The following is a 22,407-nucleotide window of genomic DNA, read 5'->3' on the forward strand; positions in this document are numbered from 1 at the left end:
TAAATACCTGTTGAATGAACAACCAAATAAAGCATGGTATAGTAAAGGAAGATTATTATAAAATAAGAACAAGATATATGTAATCTGTTCTTTGCTCATGTTTTCCCTAAATATATAGGAAAAACTAAAGAATATAAAAGTATTTGAGTATAATGGTGCACCCCTGTAATTCTAGCAACTTGGGAGGCTGAGGCAAGATGATCACAAGTTTCAAGGCCAGCTTAGACAATTTAGTGAAATCGTCTCAAAATAACAAAATAAAAACGGCTGGGTAAAGTATCCCTGGGTTCAATCGGCAGTACTGCAAAAAGGGGGGCAGGTACTATTTGGTCACAGCCTATAAGGCCCTGGCAAGCTTGTCTCTAGCCAGGTGGCTTTAACACTATCTGCAGAAGGTACTGTGAGGTGCACACCAGGTGCATTCTAGGTGCTCAACAGGTATCATTCTTCCTTTCCACAGAAGAGTATAATAGAAAACATTGGCAGGAGTGGGAAATGATAAAGGAGTGCCTAGAAGTGGACAAGAAGCCCACAAACCAGGACACCAGTTACACACCAAGCTATGCTCAGGAAGTATGGCCACAGGTGCTGTGAGGAACAGATCCGGGGGACCAGGAACACAATTGATGGCTGGGCCTGGAGAGGCCACAGGTTTGGTCTTCAGACCATGTGGTGACACAGGAAGAGAGAGGCCTTTCCAACCTAGTGTTTAAAGACACAACAGCAGGGTAAGCATTCTGGTTATTTTTAGTTAAAGAAAAACAGCCTTTTCCAAGGGCAACAAAGTGAACTAAAGGTCAGAAGGAAGCTGGGTGTGGGCTTCTCACAGGCTCTTGCTCCAAAACCTGGAAGTGAGGAAAGAGAGCCCTCCCGGGGAACTCTGGGGTGCCTGGAACAGCAGAAGGATTCCTCTGGTGGGGCTGGGCACAGCTGCCAGACCAACCTTGGTCACTGGATTGGATTGCATGGGCTCTAGGGCGTTTTCCACGGGCCAGTTATTTGACATGATTAACACTAGTATTCTTTCGGGCATTACATTAAAGAATGATACAGGGAGCCAGAAGAGTTGGCTTATTCGGTTGGATTCTGAATCACAATCAGGAAATAGTCTTTATCTGCAAAAGAGAGAAATGGAAAAACAAATCACTAAATGTAAAATGGCAGAAAAACATAATAGAAAGCAAGTAACTCCTTAAGTTACCACAAAGAGGGAGGAGGAGAAGAACGCTTTAATAAAAAGCATCAATGCCAGGCTATTTCCTATTGCTCAGAAACAAGATAAACTCGCCAGCTTCCTGTGGGGGCTCCTGCTGGTGGGGTTGCTGGGAAGTGATTGCTCCCTTCAGAGACAGCAGGCCCTCAGAGGAGCCACCCAGTCTTCTTTTAGTTACTTGACAGCAGTTACTAGTTTATTAACTGACTGTCTCAAACAATAAAAAGGGCTGGGGATACAGCTTAGTGGTAAAGCACCCCTTGGTTCAATCACCAATACAAAAAAAAAAAAAAAAAAAAAAGAGAGAGAGAGAGAAAAATCATAGGAAGTCCAAGTCCTCAGAGGTGAGCCTGACCATCCTTAGTGTACAGAAGAAAAATTAAAGAAGCAGAAAGTTTTAACTCTGCCCACTTCACAATCAAATCACAAACACTTACAAAGGCTTACATGTGCCAGGACCTGGGTGAACTCTTTTTCACTGGTACTTTGGGTAGAGTGCTTGCCTTGCATGCACAAGGCCATGGTTTCAATCCCCAGCCCACCCCCCCATATCCTCAAGGCCAAAAAAAAAAAAACAAAACAAAAAAAACAAAAAAAAAAAAGAAAAGAAATATGTATATATATGGAAGAGAGGGAAGCAGGTTTGGCCTTATGCTCTGAACCCCTCTGGTCTTCTGCCCCCCTGTTGAACATGAAAGAGTGGCAGGATCTCGGTCATTTGTGGCTGCTCAGATTCAAGTCTAAAGTTTGGATCTTCCCAAGATGACAGGATGTTGCAACTGGGAAGAAACAGAAACAAAGGGACTACCAGTTTCATGGCTAAGTAATCTGCATACATAAAAGAATGCTATTAAAATCAGAAATAATAAAAAGCCACTGATAAAAACAGACACAATCAACAATACCAATGTCTTTTATATCAAATTACTAGTTCCAAGTCCTATAATACCATGGCAAGTGCTCTGTGGGAGGTTGTATTTTGAAGCTTGTTTATGCTGAGTCAATGTGGCTTTATATAAGTAAGGTTAAAAACTGAAAACCAAATCTGTCTGAAAATGCTCTTTAGTGTGAATTGTTCTGGGCCAGGATGGGGTGAAATTGGTACTTCTATGGAGAGTCAATTTCTGAAACCACCTACTGCTATTACTGGCCTGGGAAGCAGATTCTAGGCTTGACCAGGAAGTCAATCAGAGGGGCAGGAAGGAACTGTTCCTGGCAGGGCTGCTCCAGGCTGCTCAGTGTGGGGTGCTAACTACAGTCCTTATGGCAATCCAGTCTAATGCCTCCAAGGCTCTGGTCAGTGGCTCCTGCCTACAGGAGTTCTGGCACCAACACCTAATATTTTTTTCTTGGACACATCAAAGTGTGTCAAATCATTGATTTTCATCCTGAAATCATTGATTTTCATCCTGAATACCATGCCCCACAAACATCCCTGACCCCATTCCCATTGTTGATTCCACCCCTGTCCCATAGTGGTGGGGTGTCAGTTAGGAAGCCATTCCTTTATTTATTCAACAAATATTTATTAATAGATATTTGTTAAATGTTTAGTATGCTTAGTATAAATATTTACTAAATGTTTCCAAGCCCCTGCCCTCATGGAACTTACCGTCTAGTGGAGAAAACAGACTTAAAATTGTACATAAGCAGCTGGATGGCCAAATGACAAGGAAGGATGCAATGTTCCCACAGCAAGATGGCATGTGGAAGGGCCCCAGGGAGAAGAATGCAGGCTTTGAGAGCAACAGTGTGGCTGAGGCACAGCAGTGTGGGAATCGGAAGAAACACCCGTTTAAGGTGACGGTATTATACCACGTACTCTCCAGAATAACACCCAGCATGTGTGTGTGTGCCCGGCTAGGGGAGAGGTGAAGGTGAGCAAGAGAGCATTCACACTCCCTGCAGGACTTGTGCTGGCCCCGTGAGCGCTGGCCACTTTAAGGCCGTGGAGCCTCTGAGCCTGCGAACCCCTAACCTGGGAGCTGCCCATCCCAGACTCAAGCACATTCATAGCTTCTGAATGCCGGCAGGTCCTCAAGGCCAAGTTTGAGAAGTTTGGCCTAAGACACACATGACTGGGGGCTTTCACGCAACTCTGCCCTTTCAGGAGACATTCTTAGAAGCTTCAGGTTGACAGACACTTTTCATGGAGAGTTTGTCTATGTGGCAACCATGTCATTTGCCCTTGCCGCACACTTTAAGCTTCCAGGTGTGTCAATGAGGAGCCCAGATCTGCTGACACACAGAGTAGGTCAAGGGATGATTCCTGGGTCCACCTTGAGGGCTGTGCAGATGTGTCCTCCACAGTCATACAGCAAGAAGTTTTGGGGGATTTCAGTTCAAATTTGATTCCAAGGCTTTCTGCCCCAATCCAAGCCTAGACATTTATCCAGACAAGGTCTCAGAGGACCACAGCAGCATAGTACCTGACTTGACATTTTATAGATGTGGTTATAGAGATGTTCCATGACTTGCCCATATAAGAATTCACCGGAAAAAAAGATTCCGTGCCTCCCCCAACTTTTTTCCCTAACAGAATCAGGCGTCAGGGGCTGGGGTCATGGCTCAATGGTAGAGCGCTTGCCTTGCATGTGTGAGGCACTGGGTTCGATCCTCAGCATCACATAATAAAATAAATAAAATAAAGTTATAAAAAAATAGAATCAGGCATCAGTTGGTATGAGATGCATTAAATATGTAAGGCTTTTTTTTTTTTAATTCCTCTTAAGTTACCTTTATGTACTCTGTGACTGACTTGCTCTATCTCCACCCTCTAGAGACTGTCCCAGGGAGGCTGGGGGCCCTGTGACTAGCTTTCTGGCTCTCTTTTTCCTATCCTTCCAGGCAACTGGACTGGGTAAGAACAGACCTTGGAACAGAACCAATGCTACCCTGCTGCTGGTAGTGGCTGACTGCCTATCAAATTCCCAGAATTCTGCAGTGTTGCCAAGTGCAGGGACACTCATGTCCCCAGTCTACCCACTGTGCTCCTTCATCCAGGACCTACCCAACAATCATATCGCCCCCTGCCCTAAACACCTCTGCTCATAGGATCAAGTCCTCTCAGATGAGTTTGGTGTCTGAGGCTCCTTTTAAGTTGGATCAGTCTCACTTTCTACACAGGTTCTGACACTCTAGACAATCAGTTACTGCAACCTAGCTGTATCATAAAGTGGGAACTGGGCCTGGGGATGTGGCTCAAGCGGTAGCGCACTTGCCTGGCATGCGTGTGGCCTGGGTTCGATCCTCAGCACCACATACAAACAAAGATGTTGTGTCCACTGAAAATTAAAAAATAAATATTAAAATTCTCTCTCTCTCAAAAAAAAAAAAAAAAAAACAACTTCATAAAGTGGGAACTAACCTACACATTCAACTATGGCTCAGGCAAAACAGAAGGCGAGAGAGAAGTAACAATGAAAAAACAGTCCTGGAGAATCACGTCCGTGAATGGTGGCCCTGCAGTTTCCTGCGGTGGTCTCCATTCCTGTGGGCTCTTCCCAGGAAAAGCATCTCATCACCCTGAGAATGATCCCAAAACCTAAAGACAGGCTTGGCTGTACCACACAGTCCCCATATACATGCCAAGCTCTTCACGGAAAAATAATATAGCCATCTGCTCTAGTGTCGGAGAAAAAGCTGGCTGTATGGGGCCTAGAGAGATGACATATATTTTAGCTTAGAATCAATAAATTATTTTCCCTCTAATTCTTTTTCTTCCCCTCTGCCTTGCTTATTCTTTTCTGGCCTTCAAGGTTCAGCTCCACCATCCCCTCTTTTGTTGAGCCTTTGCCAACTGCCTTGAGCAGACCTGATCATGCACTCCCCATGTCCCAAATGCTCGTTGAGTTTCTCCCTGTCAAGGTAAGGGTGATCTGTGTTATGCTTGTGTCTTTCTTACCCCAAGAGTGATTCCCTTCTGAGGCCTACAGTCACTGTGAGAAAGGATTTGTTGGGGGACACCAGCTAGAGTCTGGCTAATCAATGGGGCAACTGGATTCCTTCAATTCCTCAGGCCTTCCTTGGACCTGAGCAGATCCCAATGTGTGAGGTCTTCTTGATAGCTATGGAGAACCTGCTATGAGGATCTGTTTCCAAGTGGTGAGTGAAAGATCCCTTACCTGGTGCAACCATAATTTCATTTTTCTTGGAGCGGATTCGAAGGAAAGTGAGGTCATTCTGGGGGTCAATTTCTCGCACAGTGCTCCTTGCCTTCAAGATGAAGTTGTGCATGAGGTTGGCATACTGTGTGGTGGTGGGATTGTCCATGGTACTCTTGATGGGAATTCCTGAAGGGAAAGCAAATGGAAATTGAGCAGGATGTTAGAGCCCCTTTCTGCTAAGCTCCCAACTCAAACTCCACAAAACTCTAGAGTACTGGACTAGTAGTTAATAATGCCACTATTTACAGAGGGCTTGCTATCTGACAGATGCAGTGCTAAGTATTTAAGTATGTCAGCACCAGGCCCAGAACCCTCAGTGGGTGGTGATACATCTTCATTTGCCAATGAGGCCACAGGTTCCTTGAGTGGTGGGACAACCTGCCTACAGGCACAGAGCAGACGACGAGCAGGGGGGCCAGGACTCAAACACAGGCCTGTGGGCTTCACTGCCAGGCCTCTTTCCCAGAGCCACATTGTCTATCTGTTTTTCAGCAATAAAAGGAGAGATGTTCCTTCATAATATTCAGAACCTGACCTGGAGGAAAGCTCTAACAAATCTGTAAAGACTGAAAAGGAGAAAGCAGAGAAAAGGTCAGTTTGTGCCAGGATATAACCATCACCATCCCCATTCAAGGCAGGCTTAGGGTCTAGTTAAAAAGACACAGTCTATGGCTGGGGTTGTGGCTTAGTGGTAGAGCGCTTCCTCACACGTGTGAGGCACTGGGTTTGATCCTCAGCACCACATAAAAAGAAATAAACAAAATAAAGGTATTGTGTATAACTAAAAAACAAATATTAAAAAAATAAATGAAATAAAGTTATTAAAAACAACAATAACACACAGTCTACACATATGATGGTGACCCTAAATCAAAGCATGTGTCTATGTCTGTGCATACCCTATTGCTATCTCTTTCAAAGAGCCCACACTGAGGGGTTCTGGTATAGCTCACTGGTAGAGCATGGGTGCTTAGGATGTACAAGGTCTTAGGTTCAATCCCCAGGGGGTGGGGGGGAAGCAAACAGCCTACTATGTATGTGAACAACCCACAGACTCACCATTTCTCTACTGCTGGGTATTTAAGCTAGGATTTTGTTAGTATAATTAACTAGGCAATGGACATCATTATCAAGTCATGTGTGTGTGCGTGCGCGCGCGGTACTGTGGCTTGAATTCAGGGGTGCTCTACCACTGAGCTACACTGAGCCCCTTTTATTTTGGGACAAATAAAGTTGCCAAGGTTGGCTTCCAACTTGTGATCCTTCTGCCTCAGCCTCCTGAGTAGCTGGGTTACAGGCGTGCGCCACCAAGCCCAGTTTGTCTTTTGAGGATTAAATGAACTTAACTCACTGAATGGTGTCTATTGTCAAGGAGGTGAAGAATAACACTGAGTCATGAGGTGCCTGTGAACTGACCATGACCTATCAGCAAAAGGCTCCATCTACGAGAGTCCAAGAGCTCACCAGCTTACGCTCTCATTTGAAGGATGCAACCCAAGTTACGCCCCATATACAAGTGGCCAGACTTTGGGTCTAGGACCCCAATAATCTGGCCCACAAGTGACCAGTAAAAGACCAGCCAAAGGCAGTTGTTCTCAAGCCTACCTCCAATGGGTAGCAAGAAACTGGCCCAACCTTGTCTTCTCAGGGCACCAGGAACATGAGCATGGCAAGAGGACATGGTGGCAAAAGAGGCAAAAGAGGCAGCTGAGTCAGAGAGGCTGTTTTGAGTCAAGTGAAATCATGTGAATGGGTTGTGGTGGTCACTTGCCTTTAAAGGACAAGAGGACTGGAACATCAGGGCTGCTGGTAGATAGCAACAATGTGCACACCAGGGTCCAATGGAGCCTGGCTTGGTGGCTGTACCTTCCTGAGGATGAGCAGTGAGCAGTGTCTGCTGTAATCTATCCAAAATGGGAGAGGTGATGGTGTAGGAACACTGAATCTGATGACCCGGGCTTGCTCCCTCCTCTGCTCTTCCATAGCTATGCGACTTTATGCAAGTGATTGAATCTCCCTAGCTTCCACTGCCTCGTGTGTGAAATGATGCCTCTATTTCAAAGTGCCACTGTGAGGAATGAATACTGTTCAATGAATTTAAGAAAGTTGAGTTATAGGACATGCTTAATAAACGTGATTTGTTACCAACATCACCCACCCAATAAAACCCATTCCTTATTCCCTGAGGGGATGTGACTGTTCCCTAAACTTGCAAAAACACTGCTAACACGGAGCCTACCTGCTGAGAGTCAGGACCAGTTGGGGCCCTGGGCTAACTGTTTCTGCTACCTGGCCAGGAACCCTTCATTAGCTCATTTTTGGGTCTTGATGCTAAGTCTTACCAGTACCAAGACTTGACTTATAGATCTGCATAATCAGACCTCTTGACGTTAGCTTTTTTTTTAGAGTAGTGCTGATATTGAACCTAGGCCTTGCAAGTGCCCTAACACTGAGCTATATCCCCACCCACCAGACCATCTCTTTTATATACCACAAGGCCACCTTTTCACAGATCCCTTGGCCTGGAACTTTCATTCTAGTGCCTCTATTCTTTGGTCCCAGCTCTACCTAGTTTTCCTTTAGAGCAGTTTATCAAGTTTGACAACACACTGGTAGGGAAGTAATCATTACATTCATCTCCCCCCAGACTCTAAGCTCCCTAAAGGCAGAACCCACTCAGATTTCTCTCACCAGAACCCTTGGAAATTAAGCATTTCTTGCTATTGATAAATGAGTGGTCACAGGGATCCACTTTCATAGACGGAGGCCATTTGAGAAGGAGAGGAATGTGTAGCTTGGTGGTAGAGAATGGACGTACAAGGCCTTGAACAAGGCCCAGCACCACCCCCTATCAAAAAAAAAAAAAAAAAAAATCAAAGAGCCTACTATGTATTTGAACATTTGAAGCAGGGGAAAGAGCAAGGGCTAAAGCAATGAGATGAAATAAGTCTCTGAGAGGAAGGTAGACTATGGAAAAGTGGATACCTGTGACTGGGCATTAGTTTGATAACATTTCTTTTCTTTCCTTTTTTTTCTGGTACTAGAGATTGAATCCAGCGGTGCTCAACCACTGAGGCACATATCCATAAGTTGCTGAGGGCCTTGCTAAATTGCTGAGGCGGGCCTTGAACTTGCAATCCTCCTGCCTCAGCCTCTCGAGCTGCTGGGATTATAGGCATATGCCAGTGTGTCTGGCTTTGACCACATGCTATAAGTGAGCAATGTGTAAAGGAGACAAGAAAGTAACCATTTGTTCACTCCCTCAATAAAAGAAAACATGGAGGCAAGTGTGCAGGGACCCAAACTGGGAAGAATTTCAGATTAATTACAGATTCACAGTTTACAGACCTTAAATTACCCCAAAGGTGGCCTACCCAGCCTTTGCCTTCACAAATGGAGACTGTGTAGTCCACAGAAATGGCTGGGCAGTGGCACAATTTCTGAGCTGTGGCTCAGATCTGTCCTGGTTATGCAACCAGGTCATCCCTTCCACTACACCAAAACCTTTAAACAACAACAAAAAAAACCTTAAAAAAATGAACAGATACTTTTGTCAGCACCACCTCTGTGCCAGCACTGTTCTGGTTGTTGGAGACAGAGGAGAGCAGACCCTTTTCAGGACACTGCAGAGCCTGCATGATCTCATCTAGGACACATCATTTAACCTCTCTGAGCCTCTATTTCCTTGTTGGGATAATGGTTTGTTGAGAAGATTATCATCAAAGGCTTAGCTTCCTAAAAAAGGAACATTTGAGGGGATCTTTATAGGTGGGTGACATTTAAATCAGTAGAGAAAAGAAAGGCCATTTGAGGCAGAGGAAAGAGCAAGAAGTAAAGCAATAAGATTAAGTAAGTCTCTGAGAAAAGGCAGACTATGGCCTGCAGAGATACCCCCAGCCCCCACCAAGGAGAGAGACCAAGGAACTAAGGCTGGAGAGGGAAGACTGACTCCCAAGAGGTCTGCATCTTAGCCATCTCTTCATATTGACGAGACATTCCCACTTGTATGGGTGTATCTGCAGGTCTGCCGTTCCTCTGCCTGAGCACTTGGGGATGGGGATGGAGGGGGGCACACAGGCTGGACAGAGGCCAAACACATGGACTATAGAGTTGGAACTCTAGGTCCACCACTCTTCCCTCTGTCCTTTGGATACTGCTTAACCTCTTCCTAAGGCTTGGTTTTATCATTATAAAATGGAGACATTAATAACTCTATCCTTATTTTGCTGTTTGAAGGATTAAATGAATTCATCTCTCGTGGTAGAGTGTTTGCCTAGTATGTGTGAAGCTCTGGGTTCAGTCTCTAGTACCAGGAAAAAAAAAAGAGTCTATATCAAGTATTTATAATGGTGCCAGGAAAAGGGCATTATTATTTCCAATCATACTAGCTATTATAGATATTACTGTGATTATTAATCTAGATCTAGTTATTATGGCATCTATATGCTTGCAAAAGTTTTGTTTTTTTCCTTTGGGATTATTTTGTTGGAACACATTCCTCAGAATGGAATTACCAAATCAAAGGGCTGATGGCATCACTGATTATGATTTGGTCATTCAACAAACACTCACTGACCTGAATCCAGAGCCTTGCTGGATGGACCAGGTGTCCAGAGGTGACTCAGACAAAGTCCTTGCTATCATGGACCTTCATCACCCAAGCTGCTGGTAACAGCAGCAATGTCTTCGTGTACCTGTCCCAACACTGTAGTTTTTTGGTTATTTTCTTGCTAGTAGGGTGGCTTTTAAATTGGTAAAACATTTTTCCTAATTGAAACTAATACAGAAACACAAGCTAATGATCTGAGAGCAGCTGCTCTGATTGACATGGAGGAGAAGGAACCCAGAGGAAGCATATGAGCCTTAGACTAAGGAGCCCAGTACTGAAAACTACATTCTAGGTGGTGTCTTGAAGAGCAGCCATCAGATGCATACAGATCTGCTGTGAGTCTTAAGCCTGTAGCACTCATTCAGTGTTTTTTCTTTTTTTTTAAATACTAGGGATTGAACCTAGGGGTATTGAGCCACATCCCCAGCCTTCTTTATTTATTTTAAGACAGGTTCTCACGAAGTTGCTGAAGCTGGCTTTGAACTTGCAATCCTCCTGCCTCCGCCTCCCCCATCACTGGGATTATAGGTGAGTGCCACCACACCAGCTCATTCAGCTTTTTATTAGAATTTGCCCTTAAGGCAGAATTAAGTCTGATCAAAGAATCTCCTGGAGTGAATGGCAAACAGATTCCCAGGTCTCACCTTAGTCCTAATATATCATACTTTGTGTGGAAAGGCCTGGAAAGCTGTAGGTTTTTAAACAAGAGTTTCAGGTGACTAGATAAATTTGGGAAACACTGTGGTCTAGAGACACAAAGCATGTGGTTTCCCCCAACCCAACAGGGGTACCTGACCAGGTATATGGATTCATGTAAACAAATACCTCAGAGCTCAGAACTGATGGTGACAATACCATAGTAAACAAATAATTGTTTATTCTCAGTTAATAATTTACAACCCTATAATGTAGATATAATATCCACATTTATATGCTTAAGTGACTTGCTGAAGGTCATGCGGTTAGTCGGGGAAGAAGCAGGATACAAACTCAGAATTGCTTTTTTCCAGAGCCCTTGTCCTTGATGCTGTCCAGACATCAAGGCCTAGGGCCACAAGACCAGCAGCCACTCTCTGGTTCTTCACAGTGCAGCAGAGTGGGAAAAAGCACATAGGTGTACTCAGACAGGCTCAGATGTAATTTTATCTCTGTAATGGCAGGTTAATTAAATTTCTAGACTTTTTTTTTTTCCATTGCAAATGGAGGGCACAGGCCGTTTTAAGGAAATAGTATGGTTGTAAAGCACCAGTCCTCAGCCTGGAGTGGAGCAGGTATACGATAAAGGTTAGTTCCCTTCTTTACTACGTCTAGCACAGTTTGAGAAAATTAGTATCTGCATCATTCAAGTTGTTCAAAAAACGCCCCCAAAAGAAAGGGGGAAAAAACTATGGGCACAAAGAAGTCATCCAGAGTATCACCTAACTAAAAGGTAAAATCAACATAAATGGATACATAATACAGATTTAATGGGTACACAAAAGAGTAGAAACAATGTAAATGGGTTAATAAACATTGTACTGGTACTTAAAATTTTTTGCTTAAAGGGGCTGGGACTATAGTTCAGTGGTAGGGCAGTGCCAAGCAGGCCTGAGGCCTTGGGTCATTATCCCCAGTATTAAAAAAAAAAAAATTTTTTTCTCATGTGAACTGTGAAGCAATTTTAGAAAATTTTGAACATAAGCATATGCAAATAGTACCAACTATGATTATGACCATCAGAAAAGTGGCTGATGGTCACAAGGGCTGAAAAAGAATGGAAGTTGAAATGTGTGACTGTCAAGGTAGTAGAACTAGTTGAATTTTTCCTTTATTTAAAATTAGAATTTCAGGGCTGGAGAATATAACATACACTAGTATGGCAGTATGTAAAAAAGTGGATGTGTAACCGATGTGAATCTGCAATATGTATACGGGGGTAAAAATGGGAGTTCATAATCCATTTGAATCAAATGTATGAAATATGATATGTCAAGAGCTTTGTAATGTTTTGAACAACTAATAAAATAAAGAAAGAAAGAAAGAAAGAAAGAATGATTGCATATTAAAAAAAAAAAAAAGAATTTCAGGGCTGGGGTTGTAGCTCAGTGGTAGAGGGCTCGCCTAGCATGTGCAGGGCCCTGGGCTCAATCCTCAGTACCACACAAAAATAAATAAATATGGGCTGGGGATGTGACTCAAGCAGTAACGTGCTTCCCTGGCATGTAAGGGGTGCTGGGTTCGATCCTCAGCACCACATAAAAATAAAATAAAGATGTTTGCCAACCGAAAACTGAAAAATAAATATTAAAAAATTTGTCTCTCTCTCTCTCTCCTCAAAATAAATAAATAAATAAATAAAATGAAGATTAAAAAAATCAGAATTTCAATAATATTGTTAGAACACGGGAAGTGTTAAAAAGAAAAAAACAGAACACTTAGATCAGATCCATGAAGGGGCTTAGTTAAAAAGTGTTATGCTGTGTTTGGGCTGTTTTCTGGGGGTTGCCAGGGGCAAGTCATAGCTGAAGAGTGTACCTTCTGTATTCACCACGATGATTCCCTGTACTCCTTTCTGGCTCTGAAGTCGCTTCAGTGTCTCCTCCACCTCTGCCTGCCAGAAAATAAGACCAAGGTTAGGAGAGGCCAGGTAGGCTGGATTAACCTCCTCATAAGATGCATCACACATTTGTCTTCCAAAAAGAAACAAGAAACACCCAGACATTTGGCCCTATCTTAAAGCTCCCAGGCCTGTGTGAAATGGTCCTCTGGCCACCACCAGCACCTAGAGAATTAGTTCACAACTACAGCATGAAGTGGGGCTGCTCTACCCACCAGGCAACATTATGCCCCCAATCCCGGGCTATATAAATATAAAAACAGAGAATATAAAAACATTCCCAGGAGCATAGATACATTAATGATTGACATTATCAGGTACAGTTAGGGGACAGGACTCTGATGACTTAAAAAACCCCAAACAGAGGTTTCTAACAGGAGGGAGACACTGAGTCATTTGTGGCTCAAATAAGACAACTGAAAACATTTCAAAGAAGCAAAATTACCCTATGAGGATAGACACAGTGATTTAATAAGCTGGCATCTGAGATAGTGTGACACATGGCATATAGCCACAGGAAATGTCTCAGGAAGGGGCTCATTAATCCTGATTATTCAGAAACCAGTCAGGGTAGGATATTTTAGCATGGGATTTGTAAACAGAGGAGATGTTTGGGTTCTCATTCTGGCATGCAAGACCTTGTACATTTTTACTCCAATTACTTTATCTCTCCCTCCACTTTTATCTACCTGCCCACATGTTCTTGTCCCATCTTTTAAAACTACAAGGTCTCTTCTCTGTTGAAATTCAGAAGTCTTCTAGACCACCCAAGGCATTACCTCTGCCTGAAGCCTCTACTGATTCCCCATCTTAGTGGTGTCTTACCTGCCTGTGACCCCCCAAATCCTTGGCTGTGCTTCTCAGGGACAAATATCAGGCGCTGGGTCTAATTACATAAAGTCCCTACAATGAGCTCGAGAAGCAGCTGCTTAACTAAACTAGGACTAACTCTTCCTGTGGCTGGAAACTGGGCTTGAGGTGTGCTTATTCTCGGGAGGTCCCTTCCAGCCCAGCCCAGAATCTAGTCAGAAGGTTCTCAAAGGCTGAGAGTTGTTGGAAACAGAGGTTCATTCACCAAAAGAGAATGGTTCTCCATTCCCAGGGGATAATTGCGGGGGGGGGGGGGGGGTCCTAAACACTGGAAGGAGATAGCACAATGAACTATTGTTCTTCTGGAAAGCAAATGGCGGATAGTCCAGTCACCACCACCCACTCCCCAGTGATGTAATACCCTCAAATGCTGGAGGGAAAGACAAACAAGTTCCTGCTACAAAATGGTAAGTAGCCTGATGCCTCTAAAATCTAGAGTTTGGGTAAAAGGACAGGGCTGTCTCTGGATGTGAGTACAATAGAGTGGGTCATGCGTATCTGAGATCCTAAGTTATTCATGGAGTTTGCCAGGTCCTAGTTTGGAGGGGAGGGATATGATAGGTATGTATGGTAGTATGATACAATAGGATATGATAGGTAGTATGACAGATCAATGCTGTACAGTATTTAGCCTGACCTGGTTGCCTTCTAGGAAATTCAACCTAAGGAAATAATCCAAAAGAATGAAAGAACACAGTAAGATGTCTGTTGCAGTGACACCTACAATAGCAAAAAAGAGAAAGCACTAAAAGGGCCAATAATTAGACAAAAGGCCAAGTAAATTATGGAATATCACTCATAGGAAGATACCATTCACATTAACAGTAGTGATTAGACTATGTGATAACACCACAGATCTGTGTTATATTGCTAAATGAAAACAGCAAAAGTATAAAATAAAGTGCTTGGTGACTGCACCCCTGTGAAAATGAGATGGCTAGAGGAGATTATGAAAAAAAAATAAAGCAACTTTCAGAACAGAAAACTATAGCTCAGGTTTTATTCTTTTTCTTTTTTTCCCCTCCCAAATAGTCCTTTCTACTCTGTTGTTTCTTTCTTTCTTTTTAATTTAATTTTTGCAGCTGTAGATGGACAGAATACCTTTATTTATTAATTTTTATGTGGTGCTGAGGATTGAACCCAGTGCTTCACATATGCTAGGCAAGTGCTCTGCCACTGAGCTACAGCCTCAGACCTTCTACTCTGCAGTTTCTAATTTTTAGCACACCACCCTCCCCCTCCACCAGTGTATCCAAGATGGACTCTGACATGGGGCCATAGAGCTCTGACACACTCAGCATTTTAAGAATAACTTGGGACATCTGGGGATACAATTCAGTAGTATAGTGCTTGCCTCACATGAGCAAGACCCAGAGTCAATATGGCAAAAAAAAAAAAAAAAAAAAAAAAAAAGCTTATGTGATAATTTAGGACAGCTCAATCAACCAACAATCAACACAGGAAAGAAAGGGGAATGAAAGCTAAAATGGAAGATGTCAAAATCTAGATTTAAACTGTATCCCAGGGTTGGGCAATGAAGCTGAAAAGAAAAAGATTAAATTTCCTAAGACTTCTATTTATTAACTATATGGCTTCTATGTGCCAGACAATTTTAGGCCTGGGATTGTAGTAATGAACAAAATACAACAAAAATCTTATCCCCTGAAGTTGACCTAGGCAAGGTGGTAGGATGTATTTGGGGAGTTAGACATTAAATAATAAAAAGAAGTAAAACATAAATGCCAGGTGTGATTGAGGGGTCTAGAATGATTTATTGATGACTCTTTCTTTGTACTAGGGATTCAATGAGAGACACTCTACATCCCCAGTCCTTTTATATTTCTTATTTGAGACAAGTTCTGAGTTGCTCAAACTTGCCTCAGTCTCAAGTTGTTGGAATTACAGGCATGCACCTCTGCAATTTTGTGTAAGATGATCAGAGAAATCCTAAGAGAGCTGAATGAAATGAAGGAGCTAACCATGTGGATTTCTAGAGAGAAGGTTCTAGACAGTGCAAAGAACAAATACAAAAGCAACACTGTGGAAAAGTATGCTGTTCAAGGAACAGCAAAAGAGCTAGTGGGCCTGAAATGCAATGAACAAAGGGAAGAATGGTGCAAATTACAGCCAACCGGCAGACCATGACGTGACCTTGGTTTTTCTTGGGATGTTATGTGGAGCCACTAGCAAGTTATGAGGTGAGGAGAGACAAGATGTGATGTTTTTGAAGGCCAGCTTTGGCTGCTGTGTGGAGAATGGACTGCAGGGGGCACACACAGCCTGCCAGGAGTCTGGGCTTCCAGCACTCAGGCTGGGTATATGTGCTCTCTCTATCTGAAGTATACAGTACTCCCTCTATCTGAAGGAAAGGAACTTTTTCCTCTTGTCCTTACTCCTTAACATAACCAACTCCCAACCTTTGAAAGTCACCTCATGGGCCTCCTCGGAAAGGCCTTTAATACCAGCCCCACTCTGGACACCTGTAGCATCCAGCCTTCATGGTACTTACTACAGCACAGTATAATTGACATTTTATATCCATCTTCTACTGTAGACCCAAAGTACCCTTGGAGCAGGGATCCAGTACCTTTTATAGCCCCAATACCAGACACAAGACAGGCTCAGTGAATACTTAAGAACAAATAAAAAGCATTTTTTTCGGGGCTGGGGATGTGGCTCAAGCGGTAGCACACTCTCCTGGCATGCGTGCGGCCCGGGTTCGATCCTCAGCACAACATACAAACAAAGATGTTGTGTTTGCCGAAAACTAAAATAAATAAATAAATAAATATTTTTTTTTTTAAAAAAAAAAGCATTTTTTCAACTATGTTTCAAAATCAACCCTTTTAAGTATAGGAGGGAGGATGCTACCTTATAGGACCCAGTGTAACAAAAAGCAAAAGTTTGGGTGACCTTAATTTCTGCCCCAAGTGCTGGGGATTGAACTCAGGGTCTTGTGCAAGACACACAAGAACTCTACTACTGAGCTAAATCCCCAGTCCTTTTTAACTTTGAGACAGGGTGTTGCTAAGTTGCCCAGGGTATCCTCCAACTTGTGATCCTCCTGCCTGACAAGTAACTGGGGTTACAGGCATGTGCCATGGTGCCCAGGTAGGTGATTCTGTTTAATAAGAACCAGCTACTGAGATTTGGTTGTTCAAAAAAAAAAAACAAAAAACAAACAAACAAAAAAAAACCTCACACTTACCAGGAACAGAACACACAGGCATACATTTATGTACTCAGTACCCACTATGGGTCATCCACTGCTTTCAGACATATGCTTCCATCTGAACATCTCATTCATCTTCCATGATTATTATGATCTTCATTTTACAGTTAAGGAAATTGAGGTTCAGAGAAAAGAAGGGTTTTACCCAAGAACACATAGCAGGTCAAAAGAAGAGCTAAAAGGCAGTCCCATCACAGGGGAAGCTAAGGTGGGAGGACTGTTTTGAGTCTGGACTTCCAGAGTCTGGGCAACAAGGAAAGACCCTGTCTTAAAAGAAAAAAAAAAGTGATACGAAAGATGAAATTACATATATTTGAAGCAATATTTCATGTTTTTAATGACGTGGGGACATTCTTTGTGGTATAAATGAGAAATGCAGAACTCACAATTTGTATATTCAGTCGGCACTAAACTATATAAAATAGAAACCAAAGCGAAAAAGCCTAGAAGTAATTCACTTAGCGGTCACCTCTAACGACCTTGTTTCATTTTCCTTTTCAATTTTTCTTATAAGCTTTACATATCTAAAAAAGATGACTGAAAAAGTTACATTCACATGGTTTAACGTTTAAAAGTCCTTTTCGAGTTTTGTATAAGCGATAGGAACTAACAATACACAACCCTGAAAAGGTGTAAAGAGCCCACGGTTGCAGCCAACAGCAGAGGGGCCTGGGGATCCTCAAGGCCAGACCCTGCCTCAGGCACCCAGTCTGAGTGTTTGGACCGAGCTACAGCAGTCACGCTTCTTAGGGCTCAAGTCCACGGCCACTTCCTGGGTCAAAGCTTGGCATTCCGAAGATTTAGATTTTATTTATTTATTTTTTTTTTTTAAGAGAGAGTGAGAGAGGGGAGGGAGGGAGAGAGGGAGAGAGAATTTTTAATATTTATTTTTTAGTTCTCGGCGGACACAACATCTTTTGTTGGTATGTGGTGCTGAGGATCGAACCCGGGTCGCACGCATGCCAGGCGAGCGCGCTACCGCTTGAGCCACATCCCCAGCCCCGAAGATTTAGATTTTAAATGTGTGGGTGGGTGATGGTCGCACACTTCCTCACAGCTCACCGCACAGAGCTGCGAGGAGGAAAAACAACACACATGACGCACTCAAACTTAGCAGTGCTTGCCACCTACTAGCTTCGGGGAAAATGCTACCCTTAAGGCTAGAGTCGCGCGACAAGGCCCAGGTGCTAGGCGGCAAGCTTCAGAGTCCCAGCCTCCCACTGCCTGGTCTTCACTGAGGCCCCAGCTGTTTCCGGTCGAGGAGCAGCGGCATCCGGTGGCCACGCCTCGGCCGGGCCCCAAAGGCCCGAGCCATTCGGGTTCCGCCCTCCAGTCAGCTTGGGTCCGATTCCGGCCCCGCCCAGGCCGGCGGACTCCTCTCCTGGCGCTCTGAGACCCCAGTGGCAGATGGACCGCATGGCCAGGGAGGGGTGCAACTGCTAGCCAAAAGCACCGGTGAACACTCACCATCTCGGACTGATCCTTAGCTCTGCGTCGCGAACACTCAGCTCAAGTCCGTGTCTTTCTGCGCCTGCGCATAGTTCCCTGTGGTAACGGACAGCTGAGGCAGCCTATCAGGAATCAGCGGGGGTATTGGGGCGGGCAGACGAGCTGAAGTGTTTCCCCACCCTGGGCCCTGGGATGTTTGACTCTCCGGTGTCTGTGAGTGTAAAGGTAGGATGAGGATGTAGCTGAGTGGCGTTTGCCTACTATAGCGAAAAGCAAAGGAGCACGTAAGCTGTAGGAAATTCCCAACTCCATCTGTACCACAAAGATATCGGTTCTAGGTATTGGAAAAGGCTGGGTGGAGGGGTGATGGGAGAGTATGCGCCCAGAAGGAGGCAAAGACAGGCGCGGAGCCAGAAAAAGCTGAAGATACGGGAAACTAATGTTGGGTCTGAAGTCGGGTTCTCTCTGGAGTCTGCAGCGCGACCTCTTTGGGAATACTCCTGCAAGCTCTGAGATGAGCTGGCCCGGGAGTCCACAATCCAAACTCATCCCCACTTCTGTGTTACCTTTGGAGAAGGCACTTTACATGTCTGTGCTATAACATTTTCTCACCATTAAAAACACTAAAAGAGGACATTTAAAAAAACATTAAAAGAGGACCTTTCTTCCCAGAGCTCTATATCGTTCCTTTTTCTGCTTTATTTAAACCTTTTACTCTGACAGACCACAAAAATTTCTGGGCCTTCTATCAGGAGATAACTTCCGTTAAAACATGCTGCGGTTTAGTGAAACTGGTGCTACCTTACTGTACTCATTATCTCCAGAAGCCTCAGCATGGTGATTATTGGCATTTCCACTTTACAAATTTTTTCTTCCTGGCATTGGAATTGGCTGAATTCTGTCGAGAATCCACCTCCAGATTTTCATTCTACAATATCCTTTCTAATGGGGAAGGATTTAGTGCTCCTTCCAGGGGTGTCTGCTTCTCAGAAAGAGGGCTGCATAATAACTTTCCAGATAGGAAATCTAGAAGACACCACCTTAACCAGATTAAGGTTAGTTATTTCTGGTAATGGAACATACTGATGTTGTGTGCACCCGATATGCACAAAGGGCACATAGCCTCAGTAGTAATTTTCACAGAAGTCCACATCCTTAATCATGAGAAAATTACACCCAGTTTAAGGGATATTCTGCAAGGCAACTGACCAGTAACTCTGTTAGCACAAAAAGACTGGGCGGGGGCAAACTTCATGGATCAGCTGTTTATTCAGGAAGGGAAGTTCCATGGAAGTTTCATGCAGGCGCCAGGTGAGGGCTCTGGACCCACTTTCCTGGTGGAAAATGAGCTCTTGGCCACAGGGTAAGTTTATGCTTACGTAGGTTATACTGAGAGGTAACCTAATTATTGCCAGAGGGTGTCTAATGGAGAGTCTGGGGTCAGTAGTAAGTGGGCAGATAGAGAGTCTGAGGTCAGCAGTCTGTGGACCAGATGGAGGGTGTGGCATTAGTGCTCAGTGTTTCTCTCTTTCCCTCAGGGGTCTCATTGTACTGCCAATGAGAAAGGACTTATTTGGGGAAGGGTCAATACTTTGGCTTCTTCCTAGGGACTGCCAGTCTAGGCTTGGATGGATATTTCCTCCCCAGGAAGGAATTGTCTTGTCACTGGGAAGGAATGTATTGAGAAAGGATCAATGCTATCAATGTATGGCTTTCTTCTTCACTCCCTTTTGCCAGGCCTCACTATTTTGGGGTTTGTCATTTTCCATATCTAATACTGTTCAAAAAATCTCAAGGTCATGAAAGACAAGGAATGAATGAGGGACTGCCATAGATTGGAGGAAACTAAGGCAAAAGAAGAACATCGGTGGAAATATTGATGAAATATGAATGAGGGTTGTAGTGTTATTTACTAATGTTTATTAGCTTTTTGACAACTGTACCAGAGATGTGTGGAATGTTAACAATGGAGAAAGCTGAGTGAAGGGTGTGCAGGAGCTCTGTGCTCTTTGCAACAATTCTGCATATCTAAAGTTATTTCAAAATAAAGTTTTGTTTTTGTTTTTTTAAATATGGATACAAAGGAATGATTATCAAATGCTGGAAACACTAGGACATTTAGCAAGGGGAAGAAGTGTGGCAGTGATTAGATCCCAAAACATCCTGGAAGACAGTTACAGGAGGGATCATCACTGCCATCTTACATGTGGAGAACTAGACCAAGGAGTGAAAAGATTGAAAAGGATCACGAACCCAGAAGCAAAAACTAGAATGGTCAGTAGTGTGAGTGGATCCAAAATAGGGGTCAAAAAGGATAGATGGTGGGAGGCTAGTCTTGTGACTCAGCATTAGAGCCCTCACCTAGCGCGTGAGAGGCCCTGGGTTTGATCCTCAGCACCAAATAAAAATAAACAAAGCTACTGTGTCCAACTACAACTAATATATATATTTAAAAAAAATAAGGAGATGGTGGTAGGGCCAAGAATGGCATTGAGTGGCAAGCTTTTAAATTTTGGAGTTTCTTCTATGGTAATGGAGGAACCATTGTAAGATGTTAAGTGGCAGAGAGGCATGAAATACTTTCCTCAGATCATTTAGAGGAAGCACAAGATGGACTGGAGATGGGAGAATGAAAACAAGGATGTTGGCAATGTCAACCAGATTAGGGATAAGGATGAGGGCAGGTCTGAGGAAACGAATTCAAAGTTTTGGAGATAAGATTTGATAGGACTTGGGAGTCCAATTAGATGGGATGACTGAATTGTTTATGGAAGACTCCCAGGGCTGTGGTTTGTGTATAGCAATGCAGTAGAAGGGTTTTAGAGACAAAACAGTTTTGGATCCAACTTGTACTCTTTCCACTTAATAGCTGTAGATGTATTCAATCATTTTGAGCCTATTTTCGTTATCTATAAACAGAGGCAGTCATTCCTCTCTGAGTGGCCATGGAAACTAAAAACAGTTCATGTGGCATATCTATCAGTGCCTGACACTTTCTGATAAATGTTGGTAGTTGCTTTGAATGACACTTTGATGAAATGAATATGGATATGGTACTGGTTACTACACTAGAGAAAGTGAATAGAGTTAAGTCTGAGTTAGAAACAGAAAAGTATCAGTGATTTAGGGGGTTGAAGCAAGAGTAGTGCAAGTTTGATGTCAGCCTCAGCAACTTAGATACTTGGCAGCTTAGTGAGACTCTGGAGGGGGAAGGGGCAGTGGAGATGGGTGATACAGCTGGGTGGTAAAATGTCCCTGTCTTCAAACCTCCCAGTATACCCTTCCAAATAAAGAAAGAAATGAGGAAAAATAACAGTATGACTATTTTCAGTGACCTGCAGGTATGACTACAAATTATCAAGGTCATTTCCTTGAGAAATGACATTCTTGGCCCTACCACCATCTCCTTTTTTTTTTTTAATATTTATTTTTTAATCATCGGCGGACACAACATCTTTGTTTTGTATGTGGTGCTGAGGATCAAACCCGGGCCGCACGCATGCCAGGCGAGCACGCTACCGCTTGAGCCACATCCCCAGCCCCACCATCTCCTTCTTGACCCCTGTTTTGGCTCCACTCACACTACTCACATTCTGTTTTTTTTTTTTTTTTTTTTGGGGGGGGGGGTTCCTGATCTTTTTCAATCCTTTCACTCCTTGGTCTAGTTCTCCAAATGTAAGATGGCAGTGAAGGTCCCTCCTGTAAAGTATCTTCCAGGATGTTTTGGGATCTAGTCACTGCCACACTTCTTCCCCTTGCTAGGGTGCTTTGAGGAGATCCTCTTTTCTTTGAGCCTACTCACAAGGGACCAACATTCTCCTTCTGGGGTCTATGCTGACTCCTACCTTTCCCTGTCAACCAAGAATATTACCCTGGCTCTTCTTCCCAAATGTTTTGATCACAAAGGAGCCCTGGAGACACAGAAAATGAATTGAGAGTGACAGCAACTTCTGCGCTAGAGTTACACAAGGTGACACTCAAAAAGTCCTGAGAATAACAGCCAGTCAATCATAGCTGAGTCCTAGTTTGGGGCTTTGTAGAATTCAGGCCAATGTTCTTAGCTACACTGAAGCTAGAGCTTTCTAGCTGCTTTTGTAGGACAGATAGGGTTCATTACTCAGGACCTGGGAGGGGCTTGCACTTTGTCCTACAGTAGCTGTTAGACCAGTATGTTAAAAATTCTTCTTCCTGGAGTCTCCACTGGTTCCTTTAAACATTTTTTGTGTGTGTGTGTGTGTGTGTGTGTGTGTGTGTGCGCGCGTGCGCTGAGGA

At 43.6% G+C, this 22,407-nt stretch overlaps 1 protein-coding gene and 1 long non-coding RNA gene across 3 annotated transcripts in view; one reads left to right on the plus strand and one right to left on the minus strand.

Moving 5' to 3' along the window:
- Window positions 1-729: 729 nt before the first annotated feature.
- DYNLRB1 (dynein light chain roadblock-type 1) lies at window positions 730-18,171 on the minus strand. Its single transcript, XM_081292490.1, has 4 exons — window positions 18,154-18,171; window positions 12,503-12,578; window positions 5,338-5,505; window positions 730-1,115 (listed from the first exon to the last, which is right to left on the minus strand). Exons 1-4 carry the CDS (start codon window positions 18,154-18,156, stop codon window positions 1,072-1,074), a joined length of 291 nt encoding a protein of 96 aa, XP_081148616.1. The 5' UTR covers window positions 18,157-18,171; the 3' UTR covers window positions 730-1,071.
- A 125-nt stretch (window positions 18,172-18,296) lies between these two features.
- The window catches only part of LOC308647933, a 39,507-nt gene continuing 35,396 nt past the window's right edge, over window positions 18,297-22,407 (plus strand). For both annotated transcript variants that reach the window (XR_014021734.1, XR_014021735.1), the window contains exon 1: window positions 18,297-18,348. This is a non-coding gene — a long non-coding RNA (uncharacterized lncRNA). The remainder of the gene's footprint in view (window positions 18,349-22,407) is intronic.

Source organism: Spermophilus citellus (assembly GCF_964194105.1).
Source record: "Spermophilus citellus genome assembly, chromosome: 4".
In the NCBI taxonomy this organism is placed as follows: domain Eukaryota; kingdom Metazoa; phylum Chordata; class Mammalia; order Rodentia; family Sciuridae; genus Spermophilus; species Spermophilus citellus.